The 13,902-nt window shown below is 55.0% G+C and overlaps 1 protein-coding gene across 4 annotated transcripts in view; it reads right to left on the reverse strand.

The window, feature by feature from the left end:
• The window catches only part of DNMBP (dynamin binding protein), a 32,644-nt gene that overhangs the window by 1,211 nt on the left and 17,531 nt on the right, over nucleotides 1-13,902 (reverse strand). For 2 of the 4 annotated variants that reach the window (XM_035544425.2, XM_035544363.2), the window contains exons 5-16: nucleotides 6,384-6,571; nucleotides 5,679-5,778; nucleotides 4,847-4,994; nucleotides 4,470-4,487; nucleotides 3,664-3,863; nucleotides 3,192-3,322; nucleotides 2,843-2,947; nucleotides 2,499-2,627; nucleotides 1,739-2,071; nucleotides 1,105-1,287; nucleotides 829-1,027; nucleotides 278-732 (exon numbers count right to left, since the gene is read on the reverse strand). In XM_035544425.2, coding sequence (XP_035400318.1) covers nucleotides 278-732; nucleotides 829-1,027; nucleotides 1,105-1,287; nucleotides 1,739-2,071; nucleotides 2,499-2,627; nucleotides 2,843-2,947; nucleotides 3,192-3,322; nucleotides 3,664-3,863; nucleotides 4,470-4,487; nucleotides 4,847-4,994; nucleotides 5,679-5,778; nucleotides 6,384-6,571 — 2,189 coding nt within the window. The remainder of the gene's footprint in view (nucleotides 1-277; nucleotides 733-828; nucleotides 1,028-1,104; nucleotides 1,288-1,738; nucleotides 2,072-2,498; nucleotides 2,628-2,842; nucleotides 2,948-3,191; nucleotides 3,323-3,663; nucleotides 3,864-4,469; nucleotides 4,488-4,846; nucleotides 4,995-5,678; nucleotides 5,779-6,383; nucleotides 6,572-13,902) is intronic. The other 2 variants (XM_035544603.2, XM_035544514.2) reach the window with 1 other exon arrangement.

Here is a 13,902-nt window from a genome sequence, read left to right on the forward strand (position 1 = left end):
GACAGGCACTCAGCGCAGCCTGGATGCTGCATGGCACAGGATGTGTGCACAGCGCTTTGCAGAAAACCAAGGCACAGCCAGAGCTTCCCCAACCCGCCCACCCATTTACAGCCTTGGTCTGTGGCTCTGCACGTCTCCTCCTCCTCAGCCCCTTGGAACAGAGCAACCTCCACCTCACTCCTCTCCCTCATCATGGCCAGGACGATTCAGCCTCCACTCAAGCGAGGGGAAGGTCAGCCCTCGGCACCCCCGGCCCCCCGGGCAGCTGAGAGCTCACCTGGTTGCCCTCTGACTCGCTGCTCTCCAGCCCGGAGTCTCTCTCCTCCACCGAGGACACAGGCCTGAGCCGCGCTTTGGCGGGGTGCCCATTGCGAGGGCCGGGGCTGTAGCCTGGCTCAGGGCGGCTGTAGCGGCGTGGAGATGTCACCACACCAGCCTCCAGCCTCTCCGTCCTGTCACCAGAGCTGAGCTGGGGCACAGAGGGGGAGTCCGTCTGCGAAGGGGACTGCGGGGGTTGGTACGGGTCTCCTGGGGAGGCAGAGTCCTGCAGGGGTTTCTGAGTGAAGGCCACGGCTGCCCCGCTGGGGCTGAAGGTCAGCGTGGTGCTGCTGTGCGGGGAGGAGCTGCTGTGCTCGGACTCGTTGGAAGAGTGGCTGCCCACGGAGACGTCCGACTGGCTGCGGCGCGGGTTGTAGGGCTTCAGAAAGGAGCTGTACACAAAGCCCTTGGTCACTGCGGAGAGGGAGAGGAAAGGAGCTCAGATCAGGGACCTGGGGGACCAGAGGAGGGGAGTCGCAGCAGGCACCGAGGGCAGGAGCAGCCACCTACCCCCGTTGTCTATGAGCCAGCGATTCTGGCTGCCCATGGGGTCCTTCTTCTTGATGACCCCCACGATGTCTCCCTCCAGCAGCGAGACATCCAGGTCTTGGGCAGCATTGAAATTGCGCTCTGCCTGGAAGAGGCTGTCGGGGGAATAGCGGGCCAGGAGGGCAGCTCGGATGTCGTCCGACTGCAGGAGGTAGCTGGGCTGCAGAGGAACAAGGCAGGCATGAACGGTGTCCCAGGCTCCCCGGTGAGCCCTGACACGGGGCAGAGGGGACTCACCAAGGCACCAAGCGGCTGCCGCCGGGCAGACTGACGCTCCATGGTCTTCCTCTCAAAAGGCTTCTTGGGAGCTGCCTGGGACTCTGGGAAGAAGGTGAAGGCCTGGAGCTGCTGGAGGACCCGGCTGTGCTCTTCCTGGAAGACGGCAATGAGGTTCCCCTCCCGGCCAGACACCTTCAGCAACTGAAACCAGAGCGAGGTCAAAGTTAGATGGAAGCTACTGCCGAAAGTAGCCAAGAGCTACAGCAGAGACCATGCCAACTCCCAGGCCAAAAGGGGCTCTGAGCCCTGCCCGTGACTTCAATCAGGCCCAGACCTGCAGCACTGTCTGGATACAGCTCTGCGTGATCCCCAGGCTCATGGCCTGAGGTTCTCCCAGGCAAATGCTGTCTTGCCACTGCTCCCGGAGCAGCCAGAGCACAACTCCCACCTCCACCATCTCCCCACACAACTCCATCTCGATCAGACAATCCTTGCCCTGACAGAATCCCATGGGAACCCTCCCTGAGGCACTTAGGGACTGAAACAGCAGCAGCAGCATCCCCCTGCAGTGCGGGAGAGCTCGGGGACAAGCCCTGCGCAGAGATTAGTGCTGCACTGAGCTTGGAGCACTGTCTGTGCTCCAGGAACCCACCGACAGCAGGGGCCTCAGCTCCTCCAGGGCCAGGCGCACGAAGTCACAGTGTGCCTCGGCGTAGCCCCGCACGCAGCTGGCAAACAGCTCCTTGGCGAAGCACAGGAACTTGGGCAGCTCGTCCAGCAGCTGGGCATTAAGGGCCTCGTAGTTGTTGCGGGCCGACTGCAGCTCCTCCAGTGTTCGCTTGTCCTTCAGCTTCTCTGCTCGCTCTGTGCAGTTGTGGAAGTCGAGGAGCTTGTCGAAGCGTTTCTGCACCAGCTTGTGAGGCCCCGCAAACATGCTCAGCAGCTGGTTCAGCGGCGAGCTCACCAGCCGCTCCGTCCGCTCTTTCTGGTGGGCAGAGATGCAGGGAGCAGGTGAGATGAGGAGCTCTCTCCTCACATGCCTCGTACACCAGCAGCTCACCCTCTGGTACACAACCTCCCCAGGACAGCACAGGGTCCACCTTCCTGATGGCACCCTACCAGAGTTCCAGAGGTCCCTTCCAACACGCATTACGCAATAACCCTACATAAATGTGCTAGCATGGAAAACGCTACAGGAAGGACGCTACACTTCTGGCAGGGCTGAAAAAAATGTGTACCTAACAGGCATGCTCAAGGCACAACCTCAACCCACAGCCACCAAAGCTCTCAGGAGGCAAGAGCTGAATGGGGGTGCTCACACCTATTTTGGGCTGCGTTACCCGTGCAGCCACCCACGGGTGGGAGAGCCCCAGAGGGGTGCCTGCAGCACGCGAGGACATAGGCTCACTCACAAAGTTGGAGAAGAGCTGGTCGCTGATGAGCCGGTTCACTTTCTGGAACTGGTCCAAGTCCCCACTGCCTTTCTCCGTGCACAGGTCCCACATGCTGACCGCTGCCAGCGCCTTCATGCAGGCTGACTCCTGCGTCAGGGACATGCAGTCAGCACAGCCACGCTTGCCACCCAGGGGAACAGGGCTCCCAGGGCAGGCTCACGCTCCTGGGGCAGCCCAGACCCCCAGAGGCCAACCCCCAGGCAGGGCTGAGGGCAGAAGCATTGCCACGTGGTACTGTAGGTACGCACCGTGCAGGCAGGAGGGGCAGCACGTGGTGAGCCCCACATCACACCCAGACTCACCCGGACGTGCTGCAGGTAGAGCGAAAGGTCCCTGATGAAGGACTTGATCAGCCTTTCTTGCATCCGAAAATTTTTCTCTGTCTCCTCAAAGGCTTCATCCTTCAGCTGTGAGAGAAAAGGGCTCAAGGGAGGCAATGCAGGAGTCTGGCACCTCCCAGAGTGGGAGATGTGGGGCCTCCTGCCCACAAGCCAGGGAGCAGAGACGGGTGGTTCAGAACCTAAGTTCACTCTGCCTTGCTGGCCTGGATGAGAACTACTCCCTGGGGAAGGGATGGGGGGAGTCAGCTGGTATCACCATCTCCTTGAGCACCACAGGGTGTAAGTGTACCTGGCAGGTGATGCACATTACCTGGGGTGCAAAGCCTGTGAGATGCTTGAGGTGGCTGCTCACACGGTTGGATTTCTTGATGATAGAGTGGAAGTTGAGCTTGGAGATCTTTTCCATGAGGCTATCTTCATCCCCTTTCCGGTACTTCAGCACTAAAAAGATTGAAGTAGAAATCAGAACCCTTATCAGCACAATGTTAACATTAAATACATATTCTCATCTTATCATTCTTGTTTTCATTTCATGGCTATGTATTCAGCAATTGCATACATTTCATATCACTGTATCACAAGAAATAGCTCATGTCAGATGTGTACTACATTATCCTTTGCGTGTTGTATGTCATGCTTAGATTTTTAAAAGCAACTCTCTTATGGCACTGCTGTGAGGGCGCAGTTTATTGAGGTCAGATTCCCTCCAGGACCATGCAGTTGACAGACTCCAATCCACCCAGCTCCTGCCCCTTGTACCCCAGCTCTACCCAGCTACTCACCCAGGTCCTTCCGACGCTTGTACTCGTTGATGTTGACATTGATTTCTTTGACCGCAAGGAGAGCAGCTGTGAGCGGAGCCTTGTCAGGGTGAGACTCAGGGGTGGCACTCAGCAGCTCCATCAGCAGCAGCGGGTACCTCATCACCCTTTGCACTGGCTTGATGAGGAAGGAGCCCAGGTTAATGTAGTTTGTGCAGCCCCTGGGAAGTTGGGACAAAGAAGATGCAATAGGTTTCAATCCAGCTCTGCCCCCTTGAACTGACCCCAACCAGACGCAGAGCACCAACACCTCCAAATCCATCGTACTTCCTAAGTCAGGCCACCCTCACCTCCAAACCCACCGTGCTCCTGAACCCGCAGTGGTTTCAGATCAGCCCCAGGTTTCCAGACCTCACTAAAACCAGGTGACTCTTCCCAGCCAGGATCCTCTCCATCACCAGACCCACTGTGGGACCCCACACAGGTACAGCCTCGAATGTACCAGAGCTCCACCTGCCTCAGACTCCATCCCACCACCCTACTGCTGGATCTGGCCCGCAATGCAAGGCAGACTGTGCTCAGGACTGCAGCCAGCACAGGGCTCTCCTTCCTCCCTGGGGCTGGTGGCTCCCCAAACCTGTTTTCAGCCCAAGACCTCCCCTCGCCTCACCACCTAACTGTACAGCCCACCCGTTGCCACTGCTGTGACCGTGCCGCAGGCAGGACCCCCAGACATGCGCCCAGCCGGTGGCAGGAGGTGAGTCACGAGGGAGCAGCCAGGCCGAGACAGACGGACAAGCGGGGACTAACAGGAAGGAGGCACTTACCACTCACTGTACAGGCTCCTGCCGGCCCACAGAGTGCCAAAAAGCAAAGAAAAGCAACAGGTTAACGGTGCAGCAGGCGTGCACTCCCGCAGCCAGCACCCTCCCGCAGTGACAGTGACGCTGCCATGGCAGCTCTGTCCCGTGGCGGCTGGAGACGTGGCATATGCCGAGGCAGGCAAAGTGGCTCATTTCTTCACCAGCCATGGTGGTGCAGCACTTGGGGAATAAGAACCTTAAACCCAGGGCATGCTGCCTTCTCCCTATTTTGGTGGCCCTACAGGTGTCCCAGCCCCTGTGCATTGGGGCAGAGGGGCAGGGACGCTGAGGAGTGAACCCCCTAGCCCAGCCTGATGGCCACCACCGCAAGAGGCTCCAACCTGAGGCTATCCAGCAGGTCCACCAGTAGTTTCTGGATCTTCTCATCCTTCTCGTAAGTTTCCAGCAGGGCAATGGCCTCATCATGGTTCTGGCAATACACCCTGTAGACGCTCTCCAGCTCTGCACGCTGTGCCAGGAACACCGGCCCTGCACACAGCAGCAAAGTGGGACGTCAGTGTCTCCAGGCCCCCCTTGCCTTCCACAACCATGCTGCATTCATGGTGAGACACTCCGCGTCCCCCTTCCACACACACAGCTTGAGAGGACATAGTTATGGGAGCACCCAGGATGTCTCCTTGTCACCCTCAGCATGCCCACCCATCCTGCGTGCTTCACTGTCACTACAGACCAGGTGGTGTGGGCAACTGGGGACAGAAATGGCAAGCTGTGCACCAAGGGCATGTCGTGATAACTCGCCAGGACATGTTCACTCAGGCTCTGAGAGGACTGTTTACCTAGCTGAAGAGCCACGAAGGGACCCCAGGAACCACAGGCAGAGAGACCTCAACCTTATCCAGCTCTCCAGGGGGTGACTGGTCGGTGGCACTGGGAGTGGAGAGCCACATGGGGAACAAAGGCATGGGCTGCCCAGGGCCTGAGTTGGCTGTGCAGGTGTGAGGAGTGGGGCACTCTTTGGGTAAGGAGCCAGGGAGGGCCAGGGAGTGACCCACGGGGCAACACAGGTCTTCATGGCTTCACCAGTGGACTGATGAGCACTGACAGGGACCAGCAGGGAGGAAACTCTCCCAGGATTTAAACTGCTCTGTTCTGCCACCCCACTAGCAAACCACATCCCGGCCTGCTGAGAAAAGGCAACAGCAGAGTTCATACCAATGGCATCTGAAGCCTCCAAGGTGGACAGCAGCTGCTTAGAGAAGCTTATCACCACTTGGATGTTTCCAAAAAGACCCTCAAAGTCTACACTCTGCATCTGGGGAATGGAAAGAGAGATGTCCTGGATGGGAGAACATGTCCCAGCCAGACCCAACAGCCAACCCTTGCCCTCCTGCAACCCATCAGCCCTCAGCTCCCCATCAGCCACCCAGCTTGGCCTGCTCCCACCACAGTGACTGTACTCACTCCCTCATCCTCACTGTGCATTGAAATTCTCCCTCCTTACGTGTACTACCACTCCTCTTTCCCAGCAATTTCATCCCTGCCTTTGTTCACCTGACATTCTCCCTCTCTTCCCACCAATTCTGTCATGATGCCAAGACCCCGTATTTTCTTTCTCATGACAATGAATTTAACCTACAATACAAATGAAGAGGAGAACAGTTCCCCGCTCCATCCAGGAAATTAATCTATGATACTTACTGCTAGATTTCTTGCTCTCAGCAACAGTGAGAGCTCAGCAGGATACCAAAACAAAGGGGATATTTCTATGAGCGCAAGGAGCAACATGAATCATCCTGCTGCCCCCAGCTTATCTGAATTTCCCCTGTCGGTTCCTTTGCTGCTCCAAGAACAAAGCAGACTCAGTATCTTCACCCCACCCCATTAATGCCACATTGTAGCCTGCCCCCACACTCCTACCTGTGCCTGCTGCAGGGGCACCATGATCCTCTCCACACACATCTCCAGGTCTCGGATGTAGTCCCTCTCTGTCTGGAGCAGTTCCTCAATAACCTTGGACCTCTTCTCCAGCATCCTGTGCTCTGGGCTCTCACTGGCAGCTGAGGATGTCTCCAGGGATGGTGTCTGGGAGGACAGGAGGGTCATCTCTGCAAGACAGACAAGCATGATCAGCATCCTTCAGCGATGCCTGGCCTGACCCTCGCTAGGCAAGGCCAGGAGACAAGCAGCAGCTGAACTGCACCCACAACCTATGAGACTGCCAAACACGACGGTTAGAGCAGGGCCAGCAGGATGCCCCTGGTTGCTCCCACAGCCTGCCTCTACCACCAGCCCTCACAGTACCAGTACCGCTGTACTGGGGACCCAGTGCTGAGTGCTGCAGGACAGGGACAGCTTGCAGAGCCTGTCCCTGCCCACCCCATGCCTCCTGCCCTCCTGCCACCAAAACTTCAGTTGTGGTAATCCAAATATTCACCGGCCACTTCCCTGCTGCTCCTGGCACGGGGGCCAGCAGACACCAAGCCGCACAAACCTGCCCCAGGCCTGTGACGCCAGCTGGGCCCTGGTATCCCGACGCACACCCCTCTCCTTCCTCTGCCCCCAACTCTGCTGCCCCAGGAAACTCTCGGTGGGGCTGAGCCCTGCTCTCCTCCTCGCCCTCTTGCCCCAGCAGAGGAGCTGCCGACTGGCAGCCGGCTGGGGCCTGGCTGTGGCAGCCTGGCGATGGCGGCTGTCCCCTCCCCTGGGGCTGGGAACAGGGTCTCCATTTTCCAACTCCAGGGCATTTCCATCTGAATAGCCGAAAAGGCCTCCAGGCACCCACAATGGGGCTGCCGGCGGCAAAGCCTGGAGCTGGACCGTGACGAGAAGCACTCGTGCAAGGCCAGGAAAGCCCTGCTCGGGTGGGACCGAGGTGGCCAGGACCCACGGCCGGCACCGAGGCCGAGCCCTGGCGAAGCTGCAGGCAGCGGGGGGACTGTGTGGGCTGCACGGGGCACAGGCATGCGGCAGCCGCACGCACCCCACAATGACACGGGTGGGTGCCAGGCCAGGGAGGGCCCGGTGCCCCCAGCACAGCCCAGGGACGTGCCCCATGCCCAGGCCCACTGTCCCCTCACAGTCTCCCCACCTGGCAAACCGCTGGCGTGCGACAAGGGGAGCGCAGCGCAGGGAGCCCCATGTCTGGGGGGCTCGCCGCCCTCCTCCTCTTCCCTATCCCGGGCACAGGCTGCTGGTTTTCCTCCTGGTTTTCGGTCCCACCTGCGGCGCCCCCGCCAGCCCGGCCCCCTCCCATTTTCATTCAGGTTCAGACATTTTATCCCAGCGGATTCCTGGGCCCCGGCAACTCAGTACCCACCTGCCTGCTGCTCCACCGGGTGCCCCCCGGCCAGAAACACAGCAAAAGCACACCCCAAACTCAGCCAGAGAGACCTCCAAGCCAGGCTCTGGCCCAGAAACTCAGCTCTCCTGCACTTCATTGCTGCTTTGCAGAACTGGCACCCACGGGGCTCGCAGCCCCTTGCGGCACACCCCAGCCTGTCTCGGATCCGTAGTTTTCGGCAATTAGCCGATTTGACAAATGCTCCTCAACTCCAGCTGTCTCCCACGCATCGCCAGCTGCTGCATTTCATCGGGGTTTTATCAGAGCTGTGGACAGGCCCCCAGCTCTGATATTTGTACAAGTACTTCTGCAGGACAGGCACGTCCAGATCCCCACCTCCCTGACCTCTCCGGTTGCAAGCCTCAGGCAACAGCAGGCCGAGCGTGGGGGGAAGACAGCGCTGACACCAGCCCCAGCCCTGGGAGGCTCCGCGTTATCCAGGGGCTTGGCACCCACCGCACAGCCCCTGCAGACCCCAGTGCTCCCCACCACCAGGTGCTGGGGCTGCCGGGCCTCACAGGGTAACCACCATATCCAGCAGTGGTGTGAATGCGGGATGGGAAATCGAATCGCCTAAACTGATGGCTGCCTTGGCTTCCCCAGCCAGCTTTATCAAACCAAACGCAGCAGGAGCCTGTGAGGAGGGATGGGGAGCAGACGCCGGGTTTTACATTTACTCACTGTTTGCATTTCCACAGCATCTGGAAAGCCTCAGTTACAGACCAGGCCCTACCCTGCAAGGTCCTCTGCAAACACACCACAAAGGTGTCCTGCAGGGCCACGGTGCTCAAAGTGTGAACCCAACACCAGACAAAAAAAGGACACAGAAACACTCAGAAAATATGGCCAGCAGCTCTCTGCAGCTCCTAGCTCACGAACAGTAGAGAAACAGAAACAATAAATGAGTTATTTTAAAGAGTTTTTTTTTTTTTTCTAAAGGAATGTCATTTGTTTTCCAGGAAAGCAAACTCAAGTGGCAGAGCAACATGGAAGAAGCACGAAGGTGTTAACTGAAATGTAAACAGGTGAGTGAAACCAAGGCAAGGTGCGTGTGTGAGCTGATACTGAATGAGCTGACAAAGCATGGGGTGGCCCCAGGAAGTCTTGAAAATGAGCCTGTATTCAACAACAGCCAGAAATGACCCATGAATATCCTGAGCCGGAAGGGACCCACAGGGATCACCAAATCCAACTCCTGGGAAAGATTAAATTGATTCAAGTTCAAAAGGGAAAGATTAAATTTACAATGGCCAAAGATTTGAATTTTGCATTTATCCACATGCAAAGTGACAACCACCCTGCCTGAACTTTGCACAGGAAATCTCGGACTTTACCACATTGCCTAACAATCCTGCTGTGCTCCCTCATTCAGCTGTAGCTATCTGGTGGCTGCAGGAATAAGTCTGACTGCAAGGAAGCTCTTGCTTGGGCAAACCAGGTCCTCAGATCCTTGCTCCTGGCCATTTCCAACAGTTCTGTGCCGGAGAGCTATGGGAGGCTTCCAGGAGCAGCAGGCGCCTCTTCTGCCAGCCCTGCCTTGCACAGCCCTGCCCCAAGCAGGGCAATGTCCCCTCTGCACCCGCGCCGTGGGGCTGGCTCCAGATCACCGGAGCGGAGCTGGGGATCCCCAGCACCAGGGCGGCTCCCCACACTCCAGCGAGCAAACCCCTATCACAAAAACCTCCATCAGGCACCCTGAGGCAAGGCTTTGGCTGACTCTCCTGAGGTCTCCAGCTCCACAACACCTTTCCTCTGCAAGTCTCAAATGCCTGTCCGGGGAAGGAAAATTAAAACCTTTCCTGCACAAGTTTTAAGCCCATAACGGTCATTAGTGCAGCTTGCCTGACCTGGCGCGATGCTGTCTGCCAGTTCCACCCACTTAAACCGTGTCAATGTTTCCATTATTGTGCCTGTGATTTCCGAATACTCAAACAAATTAATTCCCCTCTGGCCTTCTTGCCCTTTCCGAATACTTCAAGATTTATTTAAAAACAAGGCAGCTGCAGAGGACGGCTCTTACGACTCTTGCTATTTATCACCAGCCCAGCATCCTCCTTCAGCCATGAACTCAAAATGCCATCCTGCTTCTTTCCAAACACTCAGAGCTCAAAAAATACAAATACAGATATGTATTTTTTTTAATACTTGGCAATCCCACCTTATTGGTATGGACAATTCGTAGGACTTGTATTTAAAATCTCTCCTTTTTGTATTTTATATAATCTCTTTTGATTGCCGTCATTTTCTTTTTCTTTGCTTGTTACATTTTTGTGTATGTCTAATTGCAGTATTCCTTAAATGAGGCTTATTAAGCATTTAACTAAACTCACCCTCTTTCACAGCTGTGGGTTTTGGTCATCTAATAAATACTTTTTTAACAAATCCCCATTCAAATGTTACCGCTCTACCCAAGCCATCAACTCTGGAGGCCCCAAGACACACACCACAGCTGGATTGGTCTCCGTTACTCTGCAGGAATGCTACTGGTATTTCTAATGAAGCCACCAAATTCCAGTCCAGTGACAAATTCATGTTTACCCATCATACAGATGCCAAAAGGGCATTCAGAAATACTCTCCCAAAAACAGTGTTCTCAATCACAACGTTTAGAGACTCAAATTTTGTTCTCTCCTAGCTCTCGCATAAGCTCTGCGATATGTATCTCCAAAGGAAAATCCCTAACAACATTTTTTTTCTCTATCCCTTTTGGGGTATTTGTGACAAACTAGCTCTCTTTGTTGCTTTGGCAGCCTGAGGCAATCTCCCAGTTGTGCCTGCTTCTGAGCCTTGCTGGTCCCCATGCTGATGCACGGGAGGCCCAAGGGCCATGTGTCACCCATCTGCTGGCAAACAGGCAGCGAGGTGTCGAGGTGGAGCACATTCCCACCTCCGCCTTTCCCGTGGAGATCATGATTTTAATACTGCAATCACACGGCTCAGGCTGCTTGTCTCAGAAATGCCACTTTCACTGATGTTCTTCCACCGCCAGAAAATGTCCAATTCTTATAACCGAGCTGCCGGTGTGAGCACAGGCACAGCTAAGAGCTTAGCTCCCTGCCCCACTTTGTGAGCCGAGTTAACCCATGAGCACCGGACCCAGCAGGATTTGCATCCATCCCGCAGAGGCCAGCAGCTCTCCCAGAGGGCCGCATCGCCTCCCCGCTCCTCCTTTCCAGGGCTCACCTGCCGTCACGCCGTGCTCCTGTGGCGCAGCCTCGAGGGCGCAGGCTGCTAACCCTGTCCGGAGAGGAATGTGCTGTCCATCGGCAGCTATGGCTGCGGCTGGGCACCCTGCTGCCTCTGCCTGTGCCTCCTAAGCCGAGCCCAAGGAGCCTCAGCACCGAGGACGAGCCCTGCGCAGGCTCGCTCGGCGCCAGCCTCCGAGCGGAGCTGCACCCGCCTGCAAGAGTCCAGCCCCAGGCTCAGGGCCCAGCACAGGCAGGCAGTGACTCAGGACAAAACAAACCAGCTGCAAATATTTGAGGTATGTGGATGCCAGGAGGGGAGGGGTTACTGCCTAGCAAGAGAGGAGAGGGGATGAAACTAGGGCGGGGAATAATTAATCCGAGCGAAAGGCTGAGCTCCCTGCCAGGAGCAGGATCTGCCTGGGGTGAAAACTCTCGCTCTGGACACAGGTAGTAAGTCCTCAGCACAACATATCTACTGCTCCGAAAGAAACAGACTGATATATTCAGCGGCTCACTGCTTAGGAGCAATGAGAGAAATCCAAACCCTAAGGATGAGCTGAACAGGAGCAGACTGGGGCACCTCTCCAAGGCCACCAGAAGGTCTCGTCTCAAAGGTGTCCCGCGCAGAGCCTGGTGGCTCCCCCAACATGGCCTCTGAGGTCCCGTGGCACAGGTGAGCCGTAGGGCCCTGCTGGGCTCCTTGCTGGAGCAAACTGCACTCTCAAACCTTGGAGGATGGGGACTAACAAGATGCTCACTGGCAAAGACAGGCGAGAAGCCCTGGGACGGGCAGGGGTTCTCATGGTCCTCCCAGGACATCTCCCTCCCGGCTGTCCCTGCCTTCCCTGCCCTTACGTGCCTCTTGGCTGCCCTCTGCTACCGTGGACTCCAACGCTGAGGCAGGACATCAATAAAAAACGACTGCGAGCAAAAACAGCAAGAGAAAATAGAATGAAAACTGGAAGTTCTTTAAAAGGATGTCTTAAGCAGATAATCCAAACAAACACTGTTATGCAATCAAGAAAGAGAACAATAGTGATGGAAAATTTGTCCTGGGCCTGTGCTTCGATAGAGGCAGCAAATACAAACACATGAATGAATACAGAAAAACATACAATAGACAATAGATATTGGGTGAACTTTCAAGTACAGAAAAATTAGAAGAAAGATATCAAGAAAAATCCATGAATGGCAGAATTAAGAATTCAGGTTTTGTTTTTTAAATGAGGGAATAAAGTGCTACTTTATAATCCAATTTTATTTCCACCCAGGACAAAAGAAATACTTAAAATGATCTAATCCTGTAATAAGCAGAGAGAGTAACATTCTTGATAAAAATTCTTGGTGAAAAGGCAAAATTATACAATAAATGTTCTGTTTCTTTCCACCTAAAAAGCTGAGATAAGACCTTGCTAACTGGCACCTCAAAAACCCATTGCCAGTGGAGAATATCTAGAAAAGAGGGCATTTCTAATCACATTCTCCACAAACTGAATTTAGAGTTGATCCCTTATAATATTTTCAAAGTAAATGGGAAATCACTGAACATTGATTTTGTAGGATCGCAGATAAGGATTACACATACTAGTCGCTAACTGAGCCAAGGTATTTTGAACAAGATGGAAACACTCAAACCAAGTAGGTTTAACACAGACAAATGCATTAACGTATTAATGAGGATAAGAAATGCAGCCACACGCAGGGCTGTGTTCTGGGACTAGTGACTCTGCTCAGGTCAGCCAAAACTCAGCAAAAGTTCCCAGAGTGCAGCAAAAGTGTGTGTGGGGATCTGGGACAAGGGATAAGGGTGCAGCAACCTAGACACTCACCTAGGATGTCCCCTGCTGCTTTGAAGTCCACTATTTTAAGAGTAAGAACTGAAAAATAAGTGAAGATCAGGAAGAATAAACACTGACAGGTCTTTCTGTGAGTCTGTGCCATGAGTATTTTAAGACCATTAATTACACAGACCTGAAGACTGAAAAATTACTGGTAGAACCGAAGGCTGGTAATTACAGTACCTGCCTGAGAAAAAAATACCATCAACTAAAAAGCTGTAATTTAGCAGAAAAAGGTTGCAGGTTGAGAGCTGAAATACAACACATTAGCATGCAAAACATTCAAGAGGGATGGTGAGTAAGCGGCACCGCTATGTCAGGAGGAGTCTCCTTCTGTTGGAGCATCAGGCAGACACATCTGAGCCTCCACTTGGAAGAGATGCTCTAACCAAGTAGCTGTCACTGGGCTGTACCACAGAGAAATCTGCGAGAAGTGTAACAACCCAGCTGGTGGAAAAGATGTCCCCATATCATCCCTAACAGGGCTTCCAAGTCCTGAATTCTGCTACTCTGCGGAGAGGAGGAGGAGGCTAGGAGAGAAGCAGACAGCGTTGTAAAAAGCACCTAGAGGTACACAGAGAGGGAAAAGCAGAGCAGACTTTTTCCTAGCAGCAGGACAGGAGGGTGTCTGCTGCCAAGCGCTGTGGGATGACTTTTGGGAAGGCTCCCGGGTGCTGGTGAGGTCTTACACAGAGCCAGTGCAGCTACAGGGGCTAAGCACATCTGCTGAGGAGGTGTGCTGCTGATGCTGGCCAGGGCCCCAGTGGGGCTTGGAGAGGAACGTAGCAGGGACCTGCAGCCAGAAACAGGCTGCAGGACAGACAGACACTGTTACAAGACACCTGGAGCCTTCCTTGCTCCCTGTCCTGCTGTGTTACCAGCAGTGGAGCACGGTGTGTGGTTTCCCCAGGCCCAGCTGGGAGCTGACTGCAGTATTTCCCCAGATGCAGCTCCCACAGGCCAGCCCCTGCCCCATTTTGAGCCTCCCAGGGCTTTGCAGGCTGCTTCCCTCCTCACTGTGCTCCTGGCCCCTCCTAGCTGCCCTTTGAACCTCCTGGCACTGCAAAACC

Source organism: Cygnus atratus, chromosome 7 (genome assembly GCF_013377495.2).
Source record: "Cygnus atratus isolate AKBS03 ecotype Queensland, Australia chromosome 7, CAtr_DNAZoo_HiC_assembly, whole genome shotgun sequence".
NCBI classification, from domain to species: domain Eukaryota; kingdom Metazoa; phylum Chordata; class Aves; order Anseriformes; family Anatidae; genus Cygnus; species Cygnus atratus.